The 27,813-nt window shown below is 40.1% G+C and overlaps 1 protein-coding gene across 2 annotated transcripts in view; it reads right to left on the minus strand.

Moving 5' to 3' along the window:
• The window catches only part of dbnlb (drebrin-like b), a 57,749-nt gene that overhangs the window by 18,464 nt on the left and 11,472 nt on the right, over positions 1-27,813 (minus strand). Inside the window, exons 5-11 of one of the 2 annotated variants that reach the window (XM_048244010.1) lie at positions 21,786-21,932; positions 20,718-20,795; positions 20,366-20,517; positions 19,471-19,525; positions 17,391-17,481; positions 16,115-16,231; positions 13,603-13,668 (exon numbers count right to left, since the gene is read on the minus strand). In XM_048244010.1, the coding sequence (XP_048099967.1) occupies positions 13,603-13,668; positions 16,115-16,231; positions 17,391-17,481; positions 19,471-19,525; positions 20,366-20,517; positions 20,718-20,795; positions 21,786-21,932 (706 nt within the window). The remainder of the gene's footprint in view (positions 1-13,602; positions 13,669-16,114; positions 16,232-17,390; positions 17,482-19,470; positions 19,526-20,365; positions 20,518-20,717; positions 20,796-21,785; positions 21,933-27,813) is intronic. The other variant, XM_048244011.1, reaches the window with a different exon arrangement.

Genomic DNA, 27,813 nt, shown 5'->3' on the forward strand with positions numbered 1-27,813 from the left:
GCAATCGCGATTAACAGCATGAAATTGCATTATAACCTAAAGGGTCTGTGGGTATTTCCCCCAGGGAATTTTTCACAGTTCTGGTGGCCCCTTTTTTCAAGCAGTTTGAGACAGAAAGAGTAGGCCTACAGGCATTCAGGGCCCCTCATCTGACTCACATCAAGCATGATCGTTTCCACTGACAAGGGACACGCAAGGAGAAACGGTTTTGGCTTGAAGTCTCTCTCTCTCTCTCTCTCTCTCTCTCTGACACAAACACTGCATACGTAGAAGCCACATTTCTCTCTCACTGTCTCTCTATCACACACATAGCGTGCGTGCCATGAAGTAAATTAGAAAAAGCCTTGCAGCCTAATCATGACCTGTCCTCACTAGTGCACTTTCGGGTCAAGTCATTGTCAAATGCTAGCTGCACCAACTGAAGCACCATGGGTCTATGGACACTTTCTTATATCAATTTTATCTATGTCTTTTCGGTCAACTTTATCAGTTCAACTGTGCTTCTCTCCCTTAAACTATGTGCAAATCTAGTAACTGTGGCCTACGTTTCGCTTGTATTTATTTTGAAGTAACAAATCAAATAGCATCAAGACACCAGACCAGTTAGCACCACGAACTACGTCCTTCAAATTAATTTCATGCAAAAATGTTTTGTTTTTATGTCATGACATTTTAGTTGATGTTGGAACATTTAATATGGATATATTAAATACACATAAAAGGAACATTTTGGGGCTAAAGGCTAGGCCAGGAGGGGTACAGCTCGGGGTACCATCAAACTTTATAACCCCTATTGACTATTCCCTCCCCCTTTCCTTTGTGTGTATGTGTCAGAGGCGACTCTTAGACTACAAGGTAGACTACTTAGACTACTTTTCCTCTGAAATATCACGGAAAAGTTTATCAAATATTACTGTATATACATTACTATTCCAACTAGAGCATGCTAGAACGTGTTCCGACTTCATGGCTAGTTCGTCCAGCAATAAGTTTTCGCCGGTTGTCTATCGTGATTTTTTTTCTCATACATTGCTGCGACTACATGATCCAATTAAAAACCCATAGAAGCGCAGCTTCACTGGATTTTCAATTGCAATTCATAATGTACTTTTCTCAGGGCAGCAAAGCTAGACGTTTATTGGACAAACTCTCAAGTTTGGTTTTCAAGTTTCAAGTTCAGTCCATGCTTTGCAAAGCATTGGCAGGTGAAGTCAAGAGGCAGGCTGTAGCTCAAATTCTCACATATTGTCAGCAATACAGTCAGTAAATAAAGCCATAAATATAGGGTAGTTGAATTTGTCACTTGCTTTTGTTTCAGTTGTGTATTTAAGCTAGTAAGTAGGTTGCACTGAACTAGCTCACTATACACTGTGTGCAGAATTATTAGGCTAAGTTAAGTTGTATTTTTGAGGATTATTTTTATTATTGGGCCACAATTGTGTTCTCAATCAACCAAAAAAACTCCTTAATATCAAAGTTTCATATTTTTGGAAGTTGATGTGTTTTTTTTTAGATTTGGCCATTTTATGAGGATGTCTGTGTGTGCAGGTAAATATTACTGTGCAGAATTATTAGGCAACGTAATAAAAAAACAAATATATACCCATCTCACTTGTTTATTTTCACCAGGTAAACCAATATAACAACTCAAAATTCAGAAATAAACATTTGCGACATTCAAAAACAAAAAAAACAAACAAATCAGTGACCAATATAGCCACCTTTCTTCACCATGACGCTCAAAAGCCTTCCATCCATAGATTCTGTCAGTGTCTTGATCTGTTTGCGATCCACATTGCGTGCAGCAGCCACCACAGCCTCCCAGACACTGTTCAGAGAGGTGTACAGTTTTCCCTCCCTGTAGATCTCACATTTCATGAAGGACCACAGGTTCTCGATGGGGTTCAGATCAGGTGAACAAGGGGGCCATGTCATTATTTTTTTCTCCTTTTAGACCTTTTCTGGCCAGCCACGCTGTGGTGTATTTTGATGCGGGTGACGGAGCATTGTCCTGCATGAATATCATGTTTTTCTTGAATGATGGCGACTTCTTCTTGTACCACTGCTTGAAGAAGGTGTCATCCAGAAACTGGCAGTAGGTCTGGGAGTTGATCTTGACTCCATCATCAACCCGAAAAGGTCCCACAAGCTCATCTTTGATGACACCAGCCCATACCAGTACCCCACCTCCACCTTGCTGGCGTCTGAGTCGATAAGGAACTTGCTGCCCTTTACTGATCCAGCCTCGTGCCCATCCATCTGGCCCATCAAGACTCACTCTCATTTCATCAGACCAAAACACCTTGGAGAAATCAGTCTTCAGATATTTCTTGGCCCAATCTTGACGTTTTGTCTTGTGTGTCTTGTTCAAAGGTGGCCTTTTTTCGGCTTTCCTTACCTTGGCCAGGTCCCTGAGTATTGAGCACCTTGTGCTTCTCGGCACTCCAGACATGTTGCAGCTCTGAAATATGGCACAACTGGCACAAAGCTTCACGCTTGATCCTTCTCAATTCATGGGGAGTTATTTTGCGTCTTCTTTTTTCAACACGCTTCTTGCGCCCCTGTTGGCTATTTGCCATGAACCGCTTGATTGTGCGATGATCCCGCTTCAAAAGCTTGGCAATTTCCAAACTGCTGCACCCCTCTGAAAGACATCTGACAATTTTTGACTTTTCAGAGTCTGTCAAATCTCTTTTCTGACCCATTTTCCCAAAGGAAAGGAAGTTGCCTAATAATTAAGCACACCTTATATAGGGTGTTGATGTCATTAGGCCACACCCCTTCTCATTACAAAGATGCACACCGCCTGATTTACTTAATTGGTAGTTGGCTTTCAAGCCTATACAGCTTGGAGTAGGACAACATGTATGAAAAGGATGATGTGGTCGAAATACTCATTTGCCTAATAATTCTGCACACAGTGTATAGCTGTGTATAGTGGCAGGTAGATGATGCTAATGTTAGACAAGGTCTAGGCATTTTTGAGGAAAGGTTATTGTACATTTTTTTAAAAAGTTCAATGTCTTCTGAATATGGATCCACTGTATAACAATGAAATAATGGTTTCAGTTTTTCTAATTGTTATTGAAACAATATGTGTATTGTAATAGGCGAGACAGTACAGGTGAGTAGGGTGAACATTTAAATTTATAGATATCACCATGAAACTTTCCCAGTTGGTTACTTAATACCAGTTTTTTTTTGTATTGCAAGTTTTCTGAAATGTTATGATTCTCTATGCAAATGATGCATTATGCACTAATTTGCATACATTTCCAAAAACTGAAATCTGAACACAACTTCAAAATTAATGTTTCATTCTAGATATCTCCATCATTCAATTAATCAAATATTGCTGTCATTAGTATTTAAACATTGGTACATACCTTAGCACAACATAGATAGGAATACATCTGGAGAGTTTGATGTAGGTAATTGTTACTGAAATGTTTTAGAATGTGAAAAACAATTATTTTCAGGAAACTGTCTCTAGAAATATATACAGTGGGTCCCAGTTAAGAATTGACACTTCATTCACCATCAAGGTGATTCACGCAGCTGGGTGAAATGTAAGTACAACTGCAGCCGCTGGGGGCAGCATAGTCCGCTGTGGCGTTCTGCGGTCGAACCGGACCAGCAAGGGCTGTGATTGGCCGAGTTTTCAGTTTGTTTATCTGTGTTTTTAGCAGCCCCTGCAACATGCTAGTCCACTGTAGCCTATAAGCTTTGTACATAATGTTAAACATAGTTTTGGATTCAGTGGCAAGATTTCTTGATTGTACAGTGCCTGCCTGTCTCTCAGTAATGTTTTAAAATGAGAGCTTCGTCAGCTGGCAGTAGGCTACTTTGTCGGCAGTCATGAGAAGTTCGCTTGCTAACAGCACATAAATATGCTGCCCAGAAACCTCGTGAATAGTCCTGTTTTTTTTTTACTACACTAACGAGGTTTAAATAAAGCCTTTGCCTACAGCATCTCAGTATTGTTAACAAAATGACAGCATTCATATGACAAAGGAAAACGAATTCAGTCACTCAAGACTGTGCCACAGCAACCAGTGTAGGCTATAGTCCTACCCAATAGGCCTACTCAAAGCAGATGGCGTTGTCTGACGGTCGAGTGGGTTATTGCACGTATTTCCAGAACAAGTCTGCAACTTTCAGGCAGTTCTGAGTTCGAATCTAGGCAGGAGCAGAGCCATATAAAAGGCCTAGGCCTATTGATATAATTTTTTGCAAGGTGTTGCTCCTGGCAAGACTTGTTTATAAGACGTTTGGTGATTAAGATAGCTGTTTTTGTGACACGTTAGACGTTCTTTAAAATGAGCGCATACGGGGAGTAAAACGACTTGTTGCCGTTTTGGGACATAAAATACGTTAAGCTTTTTCACGTCAAGGTTGTATGTGTTGTTAGGCCTACAGCTTCAGAAAGCTGCAGGGGAGCGCGGGGCACAAAGTAACGCGGGGTTAAATGTAACATGGACTTTTTTCCTAGTTGCAGATGGTTGATCGGGACATATTGGTCAGTTAACCACATTACTATGAGACGGTGTTCCACAAATTTTCAGTCCGTATGGACGTGTTTTCACGTAGATCTACAGCAAAGCGTCTGTTGAAGGCATCAAAGTAAATAGGTGGTAGGCTACTTGTCTTTCGATTACTGAGTTGTTTTGAAACATGTAGTCAACACATAGGAGCTATCTTATCTTAAAAGAAACGTGACCCAGCAGGGTTAGTTGTAACACGCTGTTACAACTGTAGGCTGCAATGATTGCAATACAAAAATATGCGCGTGTTAGTTTTGTGATGTTTTGCACTTTTGCCTCATGTGTTTTCAGGTTTGAGGGCTTTTTTTGCCAAGATTGACCTTGGTTAGACTCTGCATATGTTATTTCTCCGTTATGGAAAATAAAGTCAATTTTTTTTACACCGTCTGTTATTAGTTCAATAACAAGTGTTGCTTGTTAAAACATGTGACTAGTGAAACTCAAATGATTTTAGAAATATTTAGCCAAAGCCAAAAAGTGTTAGAGAGAAGGAGAGCCCGGTGCAGCTCAGATGTCTTCTTAATTTTCTTTATTCTTTAGTAAAAGGTGCAGAACATTATTAAACTTTGACTAACGTTTCGATGTTAGTTAGTCAAAACATCGACACATCGAAATGTTAGTCAAAGTTTAATAATGTTCTGCACCTTTTACTGAAGAATAAAGAAAATTAAGAAGACATCTGAGCTGCACCGGCATCTCTCCTCTCTAAATATCTGTCCTGGCCTGGTTGCAACGGATTGTGGCCAAACGACAGAAGCGGAGAAACCCTCCTTTGTCTACCAAAAAGTGTTACTTTGTGCCCCGCGCTTTCTCCCCCACTGCTTGTGAAAGAAGGGGATGGGGGAGGGGGGCTTAACGTGAAAAAGCTTAATGTCCCAAAATGGCAACGTTTTAGGCTACTCCCCGCAGGCCTTCATAATGGTAGGCTACAGGAAGTGGGGGGAGGGTATGGGATGACCAGAGCCGTCATCTATCATCTTTCCAGGCACACACAGCTCGTTACCATATAGCCTATCGACTGCCTTAACAGATAGGCTCTGCTCTTGGGTTTGGCCTCACAGCGAACTCAATCCTTTTGTTGCTTGCAGTTTGTTAAACAAAGTGATGCAGATTACATTATTTATTTCTGATTAATTGCGTCTTTTGATGTCTTTTGCAACATTTGCTTGTTAGGCTGGGCTACTGTCAATGTCCTGTACAGGTCAATGTTCAACAATTGCTGGTGTAGGCCTACAGGCTATTAATCAATTAGGGACTGTTCGTTATTTTTTTAAGGGGCTACCTGAGGAGTTTTGGGAGCGTAGTCAAAAAAGACGGGACCCTTCCCTCGCCAGCAAGACATTTTTCTATGACCCTCCAAAGTGATTGAGAAAAAACGCATGACCCTCCCCAGTCCCAACAATTTATTAGGGAGCTTGCATGCTACGACTCCTTCATTGAAATGCCTTGAAAAGGCTGTCATTTGCACAATTTCACAAATAAATCACCGGGACCGAAACAAACCTGTCAATTTTTCCCGGGTTTATCGCGTATTTTAACTTTTTCCTCGCTGTCTTAGGAGCTGCAGGGCCGTCGCAAGGGGGTGCAAGGCCCTGTGCGAACTTGACAGATGCAAGGCCCTTTATGAAATCATGCGATAGCTTACTTTACACATAGCCAAGTGTATTTTAATAGTAGCCTAGTCTAATAAGCTACACAGCTTGTCTTTAAGAGGGGAAATTCAATTGTATAGCCTATAACATTAGCTGAGTCACATATTTGGCCATATGGTGTTTATCATAGGCTACATCACGAAACCAAATAGTAACAAAGGCGAACACTTTAACAGGGGGAATTAATTGGGCATGAATCATTGTGCTGAACGGTATTTGTCAATGAACAGAAACACACACAACATTCAAACTATTGATAAGATGTACTGGTCTGTATCTATAGGCTAACATTGGACAAATAAATGACACTGACTCGCCATATCCTGACTTCGTCTTTTTCATAGAAGGGAGAGCCAGTCTCTCTTGTGACATGGAGGTGCGCAAATAGTTTTTAATAGCCTGTTCAACTTCGAAAAGCTTCGTTCACCCGATGCCAAGTCACTGATCGCAATTTCAAAGTTCGGGAAGCTCATCTTTTTAAGTTTTAAGTGCAGTGGCCCCTATCTGCCCCCTTTGGAATTATATCTAGAGCCTATTATAATGCCCAGTGCATCATGTCCTGGGATTCGGACGTGCTCAAAAAGAAAAGAAAAAACACTTTTTTATAGATGGTTACGAGGAGCAATATGAGAGAGAAATTTGATGATCGTTGTTTTGGGACGTTAAGCCTTTTCCATAGGCGTCAGTGAAGGAGATTGAAGAATGACCATTTTTTTTATACAAAAATATTTCTTAACTTCAAAAACTCAGTGTCTAAAACTCAGTGTCATTCAGACTCAACCCTCTTGTTGCTTTGATATCTTTTTCGTTGTCGTTTGAACGTCGGCAAGCAGGCATATTATAGTTGCAATTTAAGTGAATTTTTTACAGTAGGCCTAGGCCTACAACATGCTGTTAGGCTGGGCTACTGTCAATGTACTTGTAGGCTACAGGTAAATGTTCAACAATTGCTGGTGTACAGGCTATAATCAATTAGCTAAATCATTTCTCCAGCTGTTTAAACATTTTTTTGTGCTACATTCAAACGCAAAAGGTGCTTTGATATCTTTTTCGTTTGAACGTCGGCAAGCAGGCATGCTGAGGTTGCAATGAATGAGGATAATTGGTTTTATCTCTTTATTTATTTTTGCATTATTTTGAATATGACTCGCTCTAGTCTCAACAGCACATACTTTTTCCACACGCATCTAAGTTCTAACACACATATCCCCTCTCGCTTTCTCTCTCTCCATCCCTGCGCACGGTGCTTTCTTAAAGGAGCTGCACCATTTTACAACAATTGCATCTACATTTTCATATTATAATGTTTTGTCAAGTGTAAGCTTAAACTACCATGATCAATTTAAGTTCCCGTGTCCCCGCTGCGTCATGGAAGCAGTAAGTCAAGTCGCATCAAAAATAGTAGTGGCCGAACTCCCAAGTGACACCTTGTGGTTGTTTGTGTCAACTGCAGTTTGTGCCATTTCTGCTGAGAAAATTGGGTGCGTGGTTCATGAAGGAACCCGTCCAAACTTAACCGGGACCCACTGTACTGGAATTGAAATCTGCCAACTCAAATCAAAAGTGTAGTAAAGCATCACTGCTTGCGGACGACACCAGGGTCGATAGCTGCTTCTTCAGGCCTCGCCCCATGAAGACAGCTGAGACACTAAGATCTTGACAGGACTCTGCCTGCTCTGTGTTGTTGACTCCTGGTAAGTACGCCCACCACAGCTAGACTCGCTGCTTGTGTTCATGACTGCTAGCCTTATTTGTGGCACACTCTGATGGCAGTTTAGGACAAGACATGATTGTCTATTGTCTCTAATGAGGAACTGTAGGTTACTGTATCAATATAAGGGTACAGTTTGTCACATGATTGGATAACGTTTCATGTTCTCCATGAAAGAACTGAAAATATATTCATAACCGTTAGATTTTCCATCATTTACATGTTTTAAGAACCTGTAAATGCACAGTATTGTTTTAATAAACTTAAGATTTTAACTGTACCACACACTTTTGGTTGGTTCTTTCTTGACTTGGAATTCAAATGGGTTAAAGACGGTTTTGGGCAGTCATTTTCTTTTTATTATTTATGACTAAACAGTAACTTTTATAGCTTGTTAAACAGCAGAAATGGATATGTTTTCTTATTATTGGGGGCCAAGCAGCGAAACGAAACGCTAAATTGCCGTTGAACCATACAGTAAAAAGTTGGGAAATTTGGCACATTGATTCAGTACAGTCATATGTTTAATTTATCAAAGTCTCAAGTCTGCACTTCGAGTGCTCTAGCGCCACCAACGTTTCAAATTTTTTATTACACCGATGCACTTAACGTTTGAACGGTACACCACATTTTGAACATTAATGTATATTTGGAATCCTTGGATGAGACCGAACTCGACACAGATGTGAATTGGTGATGTCAACGTAATTGATCAGGCTGCCATATTGGATTTAATCAAAAACATCTAAAAGTTTTCAAAGGTCACAAAGTTTATCCGATTTTCACGAAACTTGACGCAGATGATCTTCAGACAATGACTCACAAATGCATTGATTTTTGGAGCCATCTTCAAAACCCATCGCCCGTCGTGACCAATCAAGTTTGGAGTGATCTCAGCAAGGCTTTCGCGTATCAACACCAAACTCAGTATATGGTCTCAGGACCCAATTAGGAGGAGGCTCAATAAATTTGATGACTTTTGACCTATAGGTGGCGCTATAATTAGCAAAATTACGTTTTGGCCTGTAATGGGTGATGTGTTTGGAATTAAAACTTACTAGTGTTGTCTGTTAATACTTTGGGAGGTCCTAAGTCCGACAGATGTGAATTAGTGACGTCAACATAATTGATCTGGCTGCCATATTGGATTTCACCAAAAACACCTACAAGTTTTCACAGGTCACAAAGTTTCTCCGATTTTCATGAAACTTGACGCAGATGATCGTCAGACCATGACTCATAAACGCATTGCTTTTTGGAGACATATTCAAAACCAGTTGCCTGTGATGACCAATCACGTTTGGCGGCAAAGCCGCCAAACAGGAAGTGAAGTGATCTCAGCAAGGCTTTCGCGTATCAACACCAAACTCAGTACAGGGTCTCAGGACCCAATTAGGAGGAGGCTCAATAAATGTGATGACTTTTGACCTATATGTGGCGCTATAATCACAAGAAGTGGGCTCATATTTCAGCAATGCTTTCACATATTGAAACCAAACTTAGTATATGGACTTGGGACCTCATCCTGAGGACAGACAATGGGCATGTCTCATTTCAGGGGCCGGATGCTTCGGAGCATTCGTGCTACCTAGCACTGGTCTTCTGTGACCGCATAGACCGGACCTGGCTGGACCAACGTTTTTTTAAATGGGACGGTCTAGCCTAAAAGAACGGATCTGTTACGTCATTAGCCCGAGTAGGCATAGGCCTACTTATCTTTCTAACTGTTCGTGAAAAGCATCCTTTCAGATCAACGTGTTACGTTTTATGTATAGGTTACAATAATATGAACTAGGCTAACTGAGTGAGAGCAATCATCAATCTATTTGAATTATTAAAAGATATACAATTATGCAAGTCCTTAAAAACTAAAAGGATTGAGTTTTTTTTTTAGCTGCTGCTCCTTTCCCTATCATTTAGCATGTTTACATTGATTAATTTAGCAGACACTTATCCTAAGAACAACATTCAGGCTACAATGCAAGAAACGTTATCAAGGAATTAATTGTGGCATCTGTCAATATTAATTCATTATAAAAGTAGTCAAAAATGTGATAGGAGGGCACATGCCCATATAGCCTTTGCCTGCCTCGTCCATCTCCAATTTTAAATAATTTGTTCACCCACCGGCTAAAAAGCAATCACACAAGTGTCGCTTTACTTTTCAAGAGATGGCGATTTCAAAGGGAGTTGGAGCATATTCATGTGAGTAGCCTTGGCCTTTTCTTTCTAGCCTGGTTAAAACCAAACATTAAAGTGGTAGGTGGGCATGGGCAGCGTAATTTCTTTCTCTGATTGCTGTCATGTAGGCTAATTTCAAAAACTTAGGAGGGATTATCAACAGTCAAGGTAACCTGGCTAGGACGGCAGGATAACGTAGCCTATAGCCAGACAGCCGTGATCGGTTGAGTAACTTATGGTGGTGACTGTAGCTAATGGTCGTTTGCAGACATATCTGATTGAATGCATCATATTGCACTTCATCTTACTTGTTAACTGACCTGGCTTGTAGACCGATAAGTTTTTCCAACTGCAACGTTGACAAATATCTTTGTGGTTCTGATGAGCATCCATTTAGCAGAGGTTTTCATCTCTTGTTGTGCTGTGTGCTAGATGTCTTTCATTATCTCGATCATGCACAAAGCATCATGAACACATGCCTTTGCCACATAAAATAGATCGATATAGTAGGCTATTTTCTTAATGCACATTTACAATGTTAGTAATCAGACTTTAGGCTTACTGGCTATGTTAGGCTACACCTCGCGAAAACTATGTTGTGATCTACAGCGGCATCGTGTGTGTCAGGCTGCGGTTCAAACACATTAGTTCAATTTGAACTGATGAAATTGTATTTGCTGCTTTGCTAATGGACAAATTAATAATTTATCAAAATTAATTTGTTATTATCCGTCCGTAAGTTAGATACGGACAGACAGTCACAAACAGACGCTTTAATAAACCTTTGGTGGATGTAATCCTCCCTTGAACTAATTATAGCCTTTATGCAAAATGCCAACTAGTCTTTAAACGTGTTGTTTAACAGTCTTCTAGTAGCCTAAGTCGTGGAAAATATAGTAAGCCTAATAGACTACTGACCAGTGATCGTATCTGAGCATTAATATGACTTGTTGATAAATCATTTCAATTTGAAATGTTTGAACAGATTTATTTAGAAAGTGGTTCTAAATTTAGGTTTGATACGGAAATCGGCTACATAGCTTAACCATAGATCACATTAAAACCCGATCATTTTAAATGTTATTAAACCGTTTATTAAATGTTTACATAGGCTCTGCCGACTGTCTCACCATGTCTTGAATGAAACGTCATAAACGTATCGAATCTTGGGGGACCAGGTAGGCCACGAAGCATACACCTGATGCACACTCCGTTTCGGGGAAAAGAAGGGTGGATTTGTCGGCCGAATTCGAAGGAGCCCACGAAATGGGACAGCACTAGTCGCGCTACTATGACGCAACCGGTCTACGAATCTGGCCTTAGAACCATGTAGCCCCTGAAATGAGACACGCTCAATAATTTTAGCAACCTTTGACCAGTAGGGGTGCTGTAATTTGCAAAATTTTCTCGTATCAACACCAAACTTGGTATGTGGAATCGTGACTACAACCTGAGGATACACAATAAATTTGGTGACTTTTGACCACTAGGGGTGCTATAATTTGCGACACTTTCTCGTATCGACACCAAACTTGGTACAAGGACTCGGGACCACATCCTGAAAACGCTCAATATATTTAGTGACATTTGACCACTAGGGGCGCTATAATTATCAACACTTTGTTGTATTGACACCAAACTTGATATGTGGACTCGTGACTACAACCTGAGGATGCACAATACATTTGGTGATGTTTGAGGTGTGCTTATCTGTGGGGAGCCATTGGGGTGTGTGGGGGAGGAAGTTTATCTGTGTATGTATGTGTGTGTGTGTGGGACGGGGGGGTTAATTGGGTGTGTGTATAATGTAGCAACATTGGGTTGCCATGACAACTCCTGCTCAACTGCTTGGCCCCCACATTGCTGCTTGCAGCTATATTTATTATTATTACGCTTCCGTCATTGAAGTCAATGGCAGCCTATAGAACCGTCTGGTGAAAAGTTGTGAAATTTGGCACACTGATTAGGGACAGTCCCATGATTAATGTCACCAAGTTTCATGCCGGCACCTCGAGCGCTCTAGCGCCACCAACAGGCCAAAGTTGGACATGCGTTCACACACAAAACTTTTGACCCGCAGGCCCAATTGTCAAAAATCGTTGGAATCCTTGGGCCAATCCGAGTCCAACGCACCCTATGACGTCAATTTCCGCCATGATGGATTTTCCGCCATTTTGGATTTAATCAAAAACACTAAAAAGTTCTCACAGGTCACAAATTTTGTCCGATCGACACAATCTTCAGACCAAGCCTCACAAAAGATACTCCTTTTCGTCTTCGGAACTAAAACCGGTCGTCCGTAACAGCCAATCGAAATATGCGGCGAAGCCGCCAAACAGGAAGTGAGCTCATATCTCAGCAACCCTTGCATGTATAAAAGCCAAACTTGGTGCATGGACTCAGGACACAATCAGGGGGACGCTCAAGAAATCTGGTGACCTTTGACCTCTAGGGGGCGCTGTAATTAAGAAACATGCCTTTTGGCCTGTAGCTGCTGTTTTGCTTAGAATTAAAACGCACTAGTGGTGTCTGGTAATACTGTTGGAAGTCCTTAGCCGACCCAAGCCAACTTGTGATGTCATCGTAATTGATTCGGCCGCCATGTTGGATTTAATCAAAAACACGTACAAGTTTTCGTAGGTCACAAATTTCAGCGGATCCTCACCAAAATTGGCAGAGACCATCTTCAGACCATCTTATCAGTGCATTGCTTTCTGGAACAACTGACAGAAGCATTCGGCTGTAACAGCCAATTGAAATTGGTGGTGAAGCCGCCAAACAGGAAGTGAGCTCATATCTCAGCAACCCTGTCATGTATCATAACCAAACTTAGTATATAGATTCGTGGCCCCATTAGGAGGACGCTCAAAAAATTTGGTGACCTTTGACCTGTAGGGGGTGCTGCAATTAGCAATATTGCATGTTGATGTGTAGTTGCTGATGTGTTTTATCAATCTTTTATTTTTTGATGTGAAACTGATGACAACATGTTCCATCCAGTTAATTGTAACGCGTGCGTGCAAGGGTAGGGCAGGGCAGAACGGGGTGGGACGGGCTGGGGTGATTAGGTGGGGGGGACTGGCTGGCGGAGGCGGTGGCAATACTCAGCCCTGTTGATCCCGGGTGTCTGCTGAGTTCTATCTTGTCACCGTGGCTACTCCGGCCTATTCTGCTTGGCCCCCTCATTGCTGCTTGCAGCTATATTGTTTACTTGAATTTTTAAAGCGATTTGATGGTCTTCTACACAAGGAGAGATTCAGAATAAAACAGCAAGGCAGATACACGCCGAAAAATGATCTAATAGTCTATTTCAACTCCCCCTAAAGGCATCTGGCTGACTCGTAGAGCTGTGAGCTAAATGTAGCCAATGTTTGGTCTAAACTGGGTTTTGGGATAACTTCAACCCTCAAAGAATAATATAGTACTTTAATATTAATTTGATAACAGCTTCCCCTATTTCAAAGAGCAGCATCCACCACTGTGTGTGTGTGTGTGTGTAAGTCTGTGATCCTACCTTCACTTTCTGTCTTGATGGTGACAACCTTACTTTCGTGGTTGGGTTCATCTTTCACATTCAGCTCTAAATACATGCATAAACAAAAAAGACAACAAAAGAATGTAAGCTGAACAAAAAGGAAACATACGTACATTACCATAGGTATATTTTAGCATAATGAAGTTATGTAACACAGTGGTTCTCATACTGTATGAGACCCAGACCCCTTCTAGTGGTACTCAGGGAGTACTTGGGGATTTTATTTTATAAAGAAGAAATAATCACTTTGATTAAATTCAAAATATACTGTATATAATATAGTAGAAAACCACACAATCACTGAAGTTAGTGAAGGCTAGTTAAAACTGTTTGGAGCATTAGCAAGTGGTTGACAAGCTAAGTTGTGATGGCAAAAGAAGGATGATGGATGTTGCCATCAAGGCTCTAAACAGGAAGTATTAAAAAGAGAAGTGCGGTGAATATGTCGAGCCGCAGAGCAGTTGGCAACAATGGCACAAGTGCTAGTGGCGACTTAAGCACCTTCTGTGTTAACTACATAGTTAAATTTAAAGCCGGTCATAATGGTGGTACTCATTGTTTTTTCTGAGGTGGTACTCATTGTAAAAAGTTTGAGAACCACTGATTTAACACATACATAAAGGGGATAGGAGAAGGAAAGCAAATAGAAGAAGGAGAAACATATGAAGAGATAAAGACATAAAACAGATAAGGGAAATGGAAAGGTGTAGCGAAGCTAGAGAGCAGTGACCCCACCTGGCCTCGACTTGGTCTCCGGGGTATTAAACCTGCAGCTTGACCGCAATGCCAAAGAGCCAGGCTCGTTGGTATGGCAATCAGAAGGCATACTCAAATATAGTGAAGGCACTCCATCACACTACCCTCTCCTTCAGGAAATGTGCCCATGCGCTTCACACACAATGACATTCCTCACACAGGTGCTTAATCTATCACTGGGGTCTTTCATGCAGGGGTTAACCTTTGGGCCAATCTCAATTCTCTATTTTACCCCTTCCCCCTTCCCCTTAGTTTTGCGCGTGCACGTGAGACGAAGGGCTATCTCAATTCTCATTTCGATCGAGGGGTAGGGATAAGGGCAAGGGGTAGATACCCCTTAAAACCAAGTAAGATCGGGAGCTTACTTGAAACCGAGGGGTAAGAGAAATACCCAACATACACCGCTCACACCGGAAAAATAAGCACACCGAGAGATTCATTGACATGAGTGTTGGCATTAATAAGGATTATAAAATTAAAATGGTAATTGTTTTATGTTGCATTCAATCTTGTGACCATATATTGAAGGTCCTGTTCTTCACGAGGAAGTTTTCAAAAAATCGCTGTTTTGTGAATGTTAACAGCACATCATTATTTGCGCCAATGTCTCGTGATTTTACATATTTCCATGTCTACCCCGCCAATTGGCAGCATACCATGTCAGAAATGTAAAGTCCAACAGCAGCTAAATTCGAACTTTTTTTTACCGCTTCGCCTGATATGAATGCTGCATAGGCCTACTGCTGCCGACTCCTCGCATAGGCAGGTAGCGATTGCTTCTGATGTCAAGTAACGACCATTTGGATATTATTGTAAAATATCAAAGGAGTTGTGGGATGTTTACATAGCAAACTGCATGTTTATTTTGTCCCCATCCCTGTTTCATTCAATCTCGACCAAGGTAGGCTCTTGATCCAACATAGGCACGCTCAGCTGTTGTTGAAATAATTCCTGAACGGTTTTATTCCGAGCTGAAAATGCAATTATAGCCTATTTGACAGACGACAGGTTGCTAGTGACAAAATATTAGCTTTCAGTGTGGTACGATCTCATTGTTGGCTAGTGGTATCTCATTTCCAAGGGGAATATTCTTCACCCCTATGTCTTGCCACTTGGTTTCGAGGGACAAGGGCTAGGGGTATGATGAAGGGATAGGGGAAGGGGAAGGGGTAAAACAGAGAATTGAGATTGGCCCTTTGTTTGCTGATGGGACGCAATTATATTTTGTGACGTATAGTAGGCATGTAAGCTCCATATGAGACTGTAGACAATATATATATATATATATATATATATATATATATATATTGTGGACTATTGTGAATATTGTGACATTGCAGTCCTGAGATCCCCAATTGTTCCATAAACACCATAGCTTCTGAACCAAAAAGAAAAGCGTACATAGTACTATGCAAATATAGAAACATTAAGCCCCTCGGGTTGCGGATAACAAGTTCTTTTGATCATGAGGTCACATGCTGAATGTTCCCCACTGGCATTCATTGACCCAAACATTACTCACTAGCATTTCACACACACATTTCCATTACAAATGCATGAAAACACAACATGTTATTTTTTAACTTTAAGTGGTACAGGTATATCAGAACCAGAAGTACAAAAGTACTTTACCAATTCATTAGGCAGCGTTGGAAAGGGTCTGACCATATTCATGGGTAAGTGTGAATGCACTGAAGTTGTGAAGAGAGAACAGAGAGACAAACACACTGTGTACCTGTGTCAGGTACAGATGTGACAGATGTGGCAGGCATCAGGATTGGTTGGCGAAAGGATGATGGTGGCCTATCTGGCTCACATTGCAGCTTAGATAGAAAAGGGCTTTGCAATCGCCCTGAAGCATAGAGACAGAATGGGACAGATGTTCATAAAAGGTAGCAGCAAGCACAGAGGTTGCAGACAACAACACTGACTAAGGCTATGTACATTATTGTGAATTCCTTTGAATCAGACAGACCTTCTTTACGCATCGCTGTTGAATACTCGATTGTATTCAAGCTCCTGAAACGTAAAGATTAGAATCTGCTGTCGACCCTGTATTCATTTGAAGACACAGGCTTTGCGAATTAGTGTGGACAATTGATAGTGTGACGATTGTCGACGACCTCGTCAGTCTGAAGTTTCCTTTCCCGATTCATTGTGCTCTTATCACCTGATAATGGCCATGTGCTCCTTCTGTAGAAGTAAAGAAATTCTCCACGACACAGTCTTTTGAACTCCAATAGTGGTGAATGGAAATGGATTTATATGCAACTTAGTTCAAAGACTCTGTTTACTATTATAACTGTATATTTGACAAATAAATGTAGATTGTTTGTTCACTTAGCACTTGCTCGCTAACGTAAACTATTATGTATTGTATGTATTGCTATTATGTGGTGACTATTTTGTCCACCATACCCATAGTTGTTGACTGTACATGTCATAATTTTGGATTTGGTCTTACTGTGGACGTAGATCAAATTCGATAATGGAATCCATTACAAAACGGAATTCGCAATAATGTAACAAATCAGTTTAAGGCCTTAGGACAGACAGTGTAGAAAAGACAGAGAGGACAGATGACAATTATTTATTGCATGCAGGTAAGATGAAGAAATAGAATGTAGTTGGACTGTATGCAAGTAAGTATTCCTTTGCTGTTACTGTACATATTAAGTTTGATACCATGACACATTAAACAACTTCATTCCATAAAAATGTATTTACGGTATGTGACAAATCCTACATGGCTTCTTAACACGAGGTTACTTAACAACTTGTAAATGTTTACAAATAGCAGGTACTTCCATACTTCCATACTTCCTGATCAAATATATTAATTCATAGACTTATGTTGCCTTTTTGAGATGCCAATGGTTACATGACCACCCCTTTTCAAATATGTTAATTCTATCAGCCTGAATGCATTGGAAGTATTAGAATACTGCAGCGGTCAGTATATTCTTTTTTATAACTGCAGTTGCATTGAACAGGAGTGGATGCTGAATTACCTGGCTGTGGACAAGATGCAGTGGTGTCAACATTACCAGGAGTGATGCCCCTCTCCCTCTGTTTGAACATCTCTCTGGTGTTGCTGATACACTATAATATAATAATTTAGATACATTTTTATAACAACAATATGGCCAGGCACAAGTAACAACATTAGATTCATCAGGTTCCCAGAATTTTTATGAAATGTGGCCAGGTAAAAATTTTCAGGTCGATGAGTGCTTGAGATTAGGGATGGACATTCGATTAAATTTTCTTAGTCGATCGTCGGGAGAATTAACGATTGACTATCGATTAATCATTTAATATTTTTATATTAAAATTAATTAATTATTTTACTTTTTATAAATTCAAAATGCAGTGGAAATACATAAATACATCGTGTTTTTCCTCGATGAGATCTTTATTACAAGAAGAACAATTTGTGGCAGTTAAACTGGACTTTTGGGAGTCCTCGTCACGAAATCAAAATTCCACTGGAGCTCCAAGCGGATTTGTACACGCAGCCTTACAACACTGTTTACAGCTCTTCGAGTGACTGTACAATGTACACTTATGTGGTGGGTGCTTGCATTTCTTTAGGAATCCGCCGTCTTGAGACTGAGAGCAGGATGCACCACCAGAGACATTAACCAGGGTCGGATGCACTTTAAGTGGTAGCCTAGGCTACATCATTTGAGTCCTAGAAAATGTCAATGACAATTTCCATTAAAAAGAGATTTTAGACTAGGACTAGGTAATCCATGACCATATGTGAAAATGTGTGCCTGGTACACAATACAGTATGAAAATTTAACATGACGATTATTTTGGTTGTCGGTATCATCGCAGTATTTTTCAAATTCAGGACAGGGAAGAGAGTGACAGGAAGCAAGTGGGATAGAGATGGGGTGACTTGAACCCTGGTTCCAGTGGGTCTGTGGACCCGAATGTGGTATGGGCGCTGTAGCCAGTTGCTCCAAAAATGAGAACAAAAACAATAGGCTTCCCGCAGCTCCTGCTTGGACCCCTAACAATAAGTTGCATTTATATAGCACCTTTCTCAAACGCAAGGTCACTTAAAGTGTAACTTGAGCGAAAAGTGACCCCAGGGTCTTTTTCTGCATTAAAACACATCAAATAAGCCGTGGAGTCAGTATTTTTCATTGATCAACCACTACAGAGCTTACTCCGGTATACACTACAGCCCCAAAATTGCAAACTGTGGATTAGCTAAGGGCTATGAGCGAAACGCTTCCCAAATAGAAGTTTTTTGGTTAATCTATTATTTGTGCTGGGGTTCACTAACTACGTTGCTGGTGCTTCGTTTTATGTGTAGGGACCCTGAGCAAGCTACTGACGAGGTTTGGTGCTGTTTTGAACAATATTACTGGTTAAAAAATGCTATTTGGGAAGCGTTTCTCCACGGCTTTTTTTTTTTTGCTTCATGTTTCATCACTTTTCCTCAGTTGAAGGGTACAACAGAGTTATCATGAAATTTGTACAATAATTTGTTTTCAATGTCCTGTACAAATATTTGTATTGATGTTCCTTGGGGTCAGTTTGACCCCAGCTGTATGAAACATAGGATACATGAATATTTGATACATTATGGATATTATTATTTAAATAGTATGAGAACATATTGTTATTATCATTATTACATACACAAGTACATATTACATACAAGTCATTTTGGCAGGACTGTATAAGTCAAAAGGGGAAGCAACAGCAAGCCTTTGGGCTGCTGACACTGGATGGGCAATATTGCCAGCCAGGGTTCCAAGGTTCATTAAGGGGTGTGTGGGGGGGTGGGATTGTTTTGTAGGGCTTTTGATGGTGGTTATTACACTCTTGTTAAGTACCCGTCACAAAAAAACTGGGTAACAATAGTAATTATAATAATTTTCTGAGGGTTTATTTAGCTGGGGTCAAATTGACCCCAAGGATAAAGAGTAAGAGTAAGATTTGAGGATAACACAAGGGTTAATGCAGAAAAATACCCTGGGGTCAATTTTTGCTGGAATTACACTTTAACTAAGAATTAGTACAATTAGATATAGAAGAGTTGCTTAAACTGGCAGATGGGGGAAGACTTACCGACTGCTGTCTCTCATTTTCGCTCTTATCAACTTCCTGTTGCTGCTGGTATTTCCTGTGGAAAAACAAAGCTTAGTTTGGCTTCCTTCAAGTAGTCTTGATAAATAAAAAGTGTTCTAACAGGAGGTATAATGACTTCATACAGGAACATAACGCAACAAGACTATTAGGCCTGCAGACGTTGGTCAGGTCAGCCCGACACACCACTAGGAGTTCATTTTCCGACCGAAAGACTATTTACACTAGCCCAGATAGCAAGAGGCTGGCGGACCACTGTCGGACCATTGGGGGCATAGCTGGCGGTCCGCTGGCATTTTGCTCATCGGTTCTCTGGTGGTCCGCTGGCGGGTTGCAGACAAATTACCCAATATTTTGCCACTATTGGTCTATACTCCATATATCATTTTATTAACTTTTCTTAATATTCATGACATGTTAAATTTAAAGAGATGGTGGTCCAACGGCGGACCACAAGTGGCACGCCATCGGCGGCATACCACCAGCGGTCCGCTATCTGCCAATGGGAGGAGGTGTCGGTGCAGAGCCAACAAAATCAAATTAAAGATCCCACTCATCCTGACAATAGCCTTTTCTCTATGCTACAGTCAAGGAAACATTACCGTTGCCTGAAGGTCAGTAAAGCGAGACTGAGGAAAAGCTTTGTAAACATGTGTGAATCACAATACATTTTTTTATATTTTATATGTTTGCATAAGTTTTATATGCACACAGTCATTGGAGTCAAGCGACTAAGTCTGACCCATGAGTAGTAAAAAAAAATATATTTGATCAGTGTTTGATCACCCCCCCCCCATCAAAAAAGGCTGGTAAAGCCAACAAATATAACTTACTTTAATATAGACAACCTGAACATATGTGAATCAATGCTACTTACTTCTGGTCATTAATTTGAGATGCTCTCTCCTTGTCCCTTTTCTCCCTCGACATGGCTTCCTTTGCCTCCCGATCTTTTCTCTCTTGTTCCAGCAGCTGCCGCTCTTCTTCTGTTTTACGCCGTTCTTCTTGACGTCTCTTTTCCTCATCTCTCTGAGATAAAAAAGACAAGCAAAGAGTGTGACAAAACTGTAGGTGAGTGTTAAAAAAGGGGACATTAGTGGGGAGGAAAACAATTAAAATGGACTAATTTAAGAAGATAGAACAAAGTAATAGTGATAGATAATAGTGTCATTATCACTTGTCTGGAATAAATAGTAGTTCACTTGAACAGGCAAACAGTATGGTGTTACCTCAGCTTGAGCCCAGAAATTGTCTTTATTGATTTTCTTTATTTCTGACATGGCATTGGTCTTCTGATACACTGAGCCCTGTTAAAAAAGAAAAAGTATGAATTAAACCAACCAGTTGTATTATACGTTTTTGAAACCTTTTGAACCCAACTGCATTTTTATCAACTGATAAATATTATTGCATATTACTTATGGAGGCAAAGTAAAGCAAAGCCAAATATTGACCCTTCATCTAATTTTCTTTTATTGACATTGCATGGTTTGTCCACCAGAGAGCCCACTGGTATGACCTTCTTAACTTTTAGGGCACAGTTTTGAAAATGAATGTTAAGGGTTGTTTTAAGGACGTTTGTGCATGCCCATAGACAGCCACTCTGAAACAGTCACTGGCGATTCAAAACAAGTCAGAAAGTCGAGACAGGACCCATCATCAAAATGTCGGTGTCAATCACTCTAGTTCATCCAAAACAAACCAGAAAAGGGACTCAAAGTGCTAAATACCAGAATTATCCTTTAATGACTGTGTGTTGAGTTATTTTGAGGGGACAGCAAATTTATACAAGCTGTACACTCACTACTTTACATTGTAGCAAAGTGTCATTTTTTCAGTGTTGTCCCATGAAAAGATATAATAAAATATTTACATAAATGTGAGGGGTGTACTCAATTTTGTGAGACGGTATATGACCGCCACTTTGCTAGCGTGGCAGTCATAACTAATCTTGTGGTCTACGTTTTAATTTTAATGCCATGCCATGTTTTGCCATGCCAAAAATGGATGTTTCTGTAAAATGACTCATAATTATTATTATAATGACTAATGATTGCATTATAAGGTGTTATGAATGTACATGTATGCATAACTCATTATAACAATGATCTTCATAAAAAGTGTTACCAAAAACAGATTTGATTATCATGGGAATCGACAATTAAACAATATTAAAATGTATGGAACTTCAGTACCTAAACTCCTATTACTGATTATTATCAAAATGATTGAGATTATTATTGAGGTATCCCACTCCATTTACAAGCAGTGCAAGTAAACACTGCAGTAAGACTTACCACAGGACCTTGAGGTCCATCATCTTTGAAGCGGTTAGACTCTTTATGGAAGCTGTAATTAGCACCAGAAGCCTTTGCCACTTTCTGCATAATGATCTCAGGTTCGACATCCTCATCTGCACGAGCATTTATGGTCACATGGGCCCCCTGCAGAAACAAAGTTTCATTAGTACAGATCTTTCTCACAACAGTCTATGTGCCCTCACATACACACAATAGAGGTGGGACAACATACGATTTCACTACGTTTTACAACGGTATAGTATATCAAGTTGCCAATTGGCAAGACTGCAAGTCACTTTTTTGTGAGTGAGAGTTAGCCTAGTAAAAGTTAAAGGTCCCATTAAAGGTCCCAGGTACTTTTTTAAGTCAAAATAGACCTGTAGGTTGCACAAAACATGTCCCTGAAGCTGTTTGCACAAAATCGTCGCCAGCTTCAGTCCCTTCCTAGGCTGTTCCTGGGGTCTGTAGCTTTAAATGCAAATGAGCTATTGCTGGCCACGCCCCAATCCAGAATTGATCCATGTTTACAATAGTGTCATTCGACTTGATGCAGTTCTTCAGGTTTGTTCGAGAGTAACTTTGTCCTTAATCCAGAATTAAATAGATATTTTTCAAATAGTGTTCTGTACCAACGTTACATAGATGACATTTTTTTCATCTGGACAGCCACAATGCTCTAAAACAATTTCATCAATATTTGAACTCTGCCAGTGAACACCTTAATTTCACCTTAGAATTTAGTCCAGAGAAAATTAGCTTTCTGGATGTCATGATCATCAAACAAGATGAAACTCTCCAAACAGATCCATGCAGGAAACCTACTGATAGGAACACTATACTACGTGGGGATAGTTTCCACCCCACTTATCTCATCAAGAGTCTCCCCATTAGTCAATTCCATCGTGTCAGGAGAATCTGTAGTTCTGACACCAGCTATAAAAATCAAGCTACTGACAGATTTATAGAGGCTGCTGCTGACCGGTTCAGTGCCATCTTTCAGAATGAAGCTCTACATCCTAAAGCTAGACACAATAGGACCCATTCTGTGTAACTAAATACTAACCAATAGGGTCTGAGGTTAGGAAAATTATCCAAAAGCACTGACATGTAGTCAAATCTGATCAAATCCCAGTCACCTGAGACTGGGAAATATTTTTGAGGAGCTACCTAAGCTGGTTTTTAGACGCCCTCCTAATATAAGGTATCAGGTAGTGAGATCATATACACCTGGGTACAAACTTCTGTTTGTAAAACTATGTATTATTTACTATTATTTTATTTGTTTGTAATATTTTCATAATATGTCTTATGTGTAATGTGTCATTTTATCTTTTACATCTAATGTGTGTAGACTTTCTTTTAGGTGCATCTGGCCTGTTAACATCAGCCAATGGACAACATATGCAAAATAGCCTTTTTGGCTAATTCTGGCACATTTACATTTTTATGTTCATTAATGTGCACTGTCCATCTCTAAATAAACCTTAAATAAATAAGCTGTTGTTGACCACACCCCACTCCGGAACTGATTCCATGCTTAGGTCAACGGACAACATGGTCGAAATCCAGGGAATACGAGTCAGTTGGTGACACGGCGATGGAGGATTCTCCACTGGAGAGCATCTGACTGCCAGTGATAAAATGCAATTTGTTATGCAGGAATAATAAAGAATGTGTGACAAACGTCATTGCCGGTTCTGTTTGAATGTCCGTAGTAAAGTAGACTAGTCAATTGGAGTTTAGCCGAAACATCTGCTAAATACAATAACCATAGCAGAATCAATTCAGACACCTGTCTGCATGTATGATGTAACATGGTCTAGCAATGTCAAATGATAATGGGTAAAACTTTATTTGGGTCGGTATATAAGCTCAGTAAAGGTGAGCCTATTCCAGAGTTTAAAAGCATTTGTGAAATTGGCTGCCTACTACCGAGTGGCCTGGGTCGCATCCAGTGAAGGCTAGGCTAGGTTACGTTATATAGCCTTCGGCCTCGTACCCACGGCCAAATGACAGCCGCGGGGATATTGGTTAAACATGCCAACAAGAATGAGACGTGTCCAGAGAAGTTTCTGTTTGCATACTTGAAACACGGATGATATCAGGTGTGTAAAAGACATTTGGACATTTTGTGTAGCCTTCGCATGGCGCTGGTTGGAAACGATAGGTTACGACCAAAATAGAGGATCTTCGACAGGATGTTCCTAACCTAGTGGGTGGGAATTTTCAGATGGGGGTGGGAACATTCACATTTCCCTTATTTTGACTAACCCTATCGCAATAGAGCTGCACAGTCCCGCCCACAGCCGATGCCGGAAGTAAAAATTCAATGCAATTTCTCCATTGACAATTGCGGTATAAGCCATAAAAACGTAACTGCACATGGTAGACTTAAAACCAGCTACGGCTGTACTAAGCGATTGTATATGCTCATATAGACGGCAAGAGCTCATTGGGCACTAACCTTGTTTTCAGATAAATGCCTTTTATTCGCGATCTCTTGGATAAGTACTTCATTACCCACAATCCTGAACAATCCCACAGTGATTCCTCTGATTGGTGGAAAGGCCGATATGGTCATAGTTTGAAACTTTCTCAGCGAAAAATATTGACAAAGATGGCGGAGTCTTTTACTGCCTATGGCGAAAATCTTAATGTGATTAAAAACTTTCTTGACGAATGTTGGTACTTGTATCAACAAGGATTGGGGTTTATACATCACACAAACTTAGTCAGGGCCAATACACTATCAAATAGACCACTGTAAATGTTAGATAACACTCAAACTTTTCAGGTAGCCGACAGGCTAACCTTTAGCATTTCCGACATTGTATGTCATTACATAATGCAGCTAACATTAGCCTACATGCTGCAACACAGGTATGAAATATATTATGTTTTAGTGAGTGTCCAAAGGGGTGAAAGCCACTTTAAATTGGGTCACATTATTGACTGTTGTATGTCCGAGAGTCAGTTTGTGGGTTTTGTAAGGGCCAGCATGAGGGACAAGACCTACAAAGTTGTGGTGAGTTAAAGCAACACCAAAGAACTTTCCCTCTGTCGCATGCATGCTATTTGTTTATCCAGCACCGGCTTTGCAAATAACATTGTCCATAGACAAGGTAGAATATGTTGCACGATTTATGAAAGTACGATATATTGCGACATCAGATGCAAGTCAAATTTGTAGTTTCTTATGTCTCATTCCATCGAACTACAGATCCGCTACCCGATCTGGCAAACTTACATAGTGCGGTTATAGCCGATAGAGGGCTGTGAAGCGAATGCAGAAGTACCGTTCACCCTGTTACAGGTTGATGAACCACTGAAACGATTTTGGAAACATTATTTTAAGGTACAAAAAAACTCTTTGGTGTTGCTTTAAGCAGGGAGGTTGGTAACGTTAATGCTACTAGCAGTGCTAGTTAACATTAGCTAGGCTACTGTAGCCTTCGTACTGTATGATTCATATCAATCATTAACCTAGGAATACTTCTTCGTGCATTTAATGTAGTGTTAATTTTGTCACCTATTTTTAATTTAGTCTTAGTCTTGTGACTAAATATGACAAAGGCTAAAAAGGACATTTCGTCATTTAAATATCATTTTTGTTAATCAAGTTTTAGTCGACTAAAAGTCTCGTCATTTTAGTCTAGTTTTAGTCAAAAGAAAACAGTTTTAGAAAGTCAGTTTTAGTCAACACATTTTAGTCTTTTTTTTATAACAAATTATATCTGATTACCATTTGAGTCAAATAGTGTTTCACACATCTCAATTTTCCAACAATATTGTGTGTCCACAGGGCTACTCGTCTGTTATAATTACTCATTCTGAATTTTTGTCAATCAGTATGTGTACATGCACAGGTAAGTTGAGCTACAGTTATAGCTCGGCTGGGATTTGACCATAGACAGTAAAAGATTTGACTGGACCACTGTCATATTCGTAGACCAGTGTTTCTCAAAGTGTGGTCCGGGGATCGCTGGTTGTCCGCAAGCTATTCCAAGTGGTCCGCGAGCAGACGTGGTAAAATATAATATAGATGAGTTGTTTGCAATATTGAACCAACTTGTATGTAAAAACAGTTCTGCAACACTGTATATGTAAGATATGCCAGTTTAAATCATACAGTATGAATCCACACAATAAGCAAAGTGCAAAGACAATAAGCAAGGTGGTTCAGTGAGTAAGCCTATTGTGTAGATTAATTATAGGCTACTGTTGAAGTAGGTCTAATCTTTTTTTTTTTTTTTAGCTAGGATTAGTTAAGTGGTCCTGAAACTGAAAAAGTTTGTTGAGGAACACTGTCGTAAGCCAAAGTATTAATGTTTGACTCCGCCTTGCTAGATGGCGATATGCGCCCAAACACAACACATTCCCCAAACAGACTCTCCATCTTAGCCATTGCTAACTTGCTAGCAAACTTTCCATATTAACTTACTTGCTAGCAAACTTTGCATCATCAGTCTAACTAGTTAAATAGTTGACATTACATGATGAACATTTTCGTATGGACATTCTGGGGGATGTTCATTTGTATGAGAGAAGCTTCAACTTCTGGGTATGTAGCATTGTGGCATAAAGCTTAGGTAGTCATCTTGCTACCTCTGGCAGAAATCTCCAGTGTTCTTGTTCCATGTAGTTTCGTGTTGCAGCCACAGGTTTGGAGCAACAGCACGTAGACTAGCCTACAGGAAAGCTGTTGCGTATGAACTCATTCGGAATATTTTGAAAACGTAACAGCTAGATATTCGGTCTTCTCATTTTGTAGACGAAAATGAAGAGAGATTTTATCTTAGTTTTTATTTCATGCAAAACATTTTAGTCTCGTCTTTTTTCGTCAACAATAATGCATCTTAAGATAGTCTTAGTCAGTGTTTCAGGACATTACTGCCGTCTCGTCATCGTCTCGTCTTAGTCATGAAAAAAAAGGTTGTTGACGAACATATTTCCTCTCGTCTCGTCTGACGAAATTAACACTAATTTAATGAACATTTTGTGTAATAATTCACGGCAAATTAATAAACTGAATATGGTGGTCCAAGAGCAAACCATGCACCAGTCTATGCATCAGCCCGACTGAGCAGTGATGACGGCATAGGGTGAGTCAGGTAACGTTATGAAGCACTGCACCATGTTGCTAACGTTAACGTTAACCACTTTCACACACATACGATATAAAATACACGACGATAAATATAAAATTCAATATCAAAACACTATTATTTACACGATTACTCCTGAAATAACTGCTATTAACTGCACATTCACTATATAAAAATCACTGTTTGGAGGAAAGGGTTCGCGTGCTGTCGCCGGTTGGAAATGGTTTAAATGGCAAAATAAATCGCACCGATTTTGCCTATATTATTCAGTGAGGCGCGGTGGTTTATGGGATGAGTAGTTCCTTCGCTCGGAAATGAAAATATGTACACAGTCTTGTACCTTTGCCTTTTTTTGGATTTTCTCTTCATTTTTTCACTCAAAATGATATGTTGTATGCTTATGAGTTATGCCGTAGCTGGTTAGCCTAAGACATGCTGTAAAACTCTTTAGATACAGATTTTTCCAAACGTCAATGGGACAAATGAATGGGAATCTTACATCCGGCACCTAACCGCATTTTGGCTGTGGGCGGGACTGAAAGAGATGTGGGGATGAGAGGAACCCTGTAGCAGCGCATTTCAAAAAAGCTGGGTACAATATCAGCACCCTTCGCTATATGGGCATTGAGAAAGTGGAACGGCCACCTAGGGGTGGCAATCATGAACGACTACTTTTACAACGTGAAACTTATTATATACATGCCCTTAATACTATGGCACCGTTTGGATTAAATTAGGAATTTGATATAAAACACCTTTTATAATTGTTTTCTAAAACTTATGTTATCTGTCTCTCTACAGTGTTTGATATTGGCCATACTGCACAATCACTCTCCTTTCGTCAGCTACAGGACATTGGAGATTCATTGGAATATCTACTCTTTTTTCCTCTTTTTTCTTTTGTTCTTGATATGTGTGGC

This window comes from Alosa alosa, chromosome 5 (assembly GCF_017589495.1).
Source record: "Alosa alosa isolate M-15738 ecotype Scorff River chromosome 5, AALO_Geno_1.1, whole genome shotgun sequence".
NCBI classification, from domain to species: Eukaryota; Metazoa; Chordata; class Actinopteri; order Clupeiformes; family Clupeidae; genus Alosa; species Alosa alosa.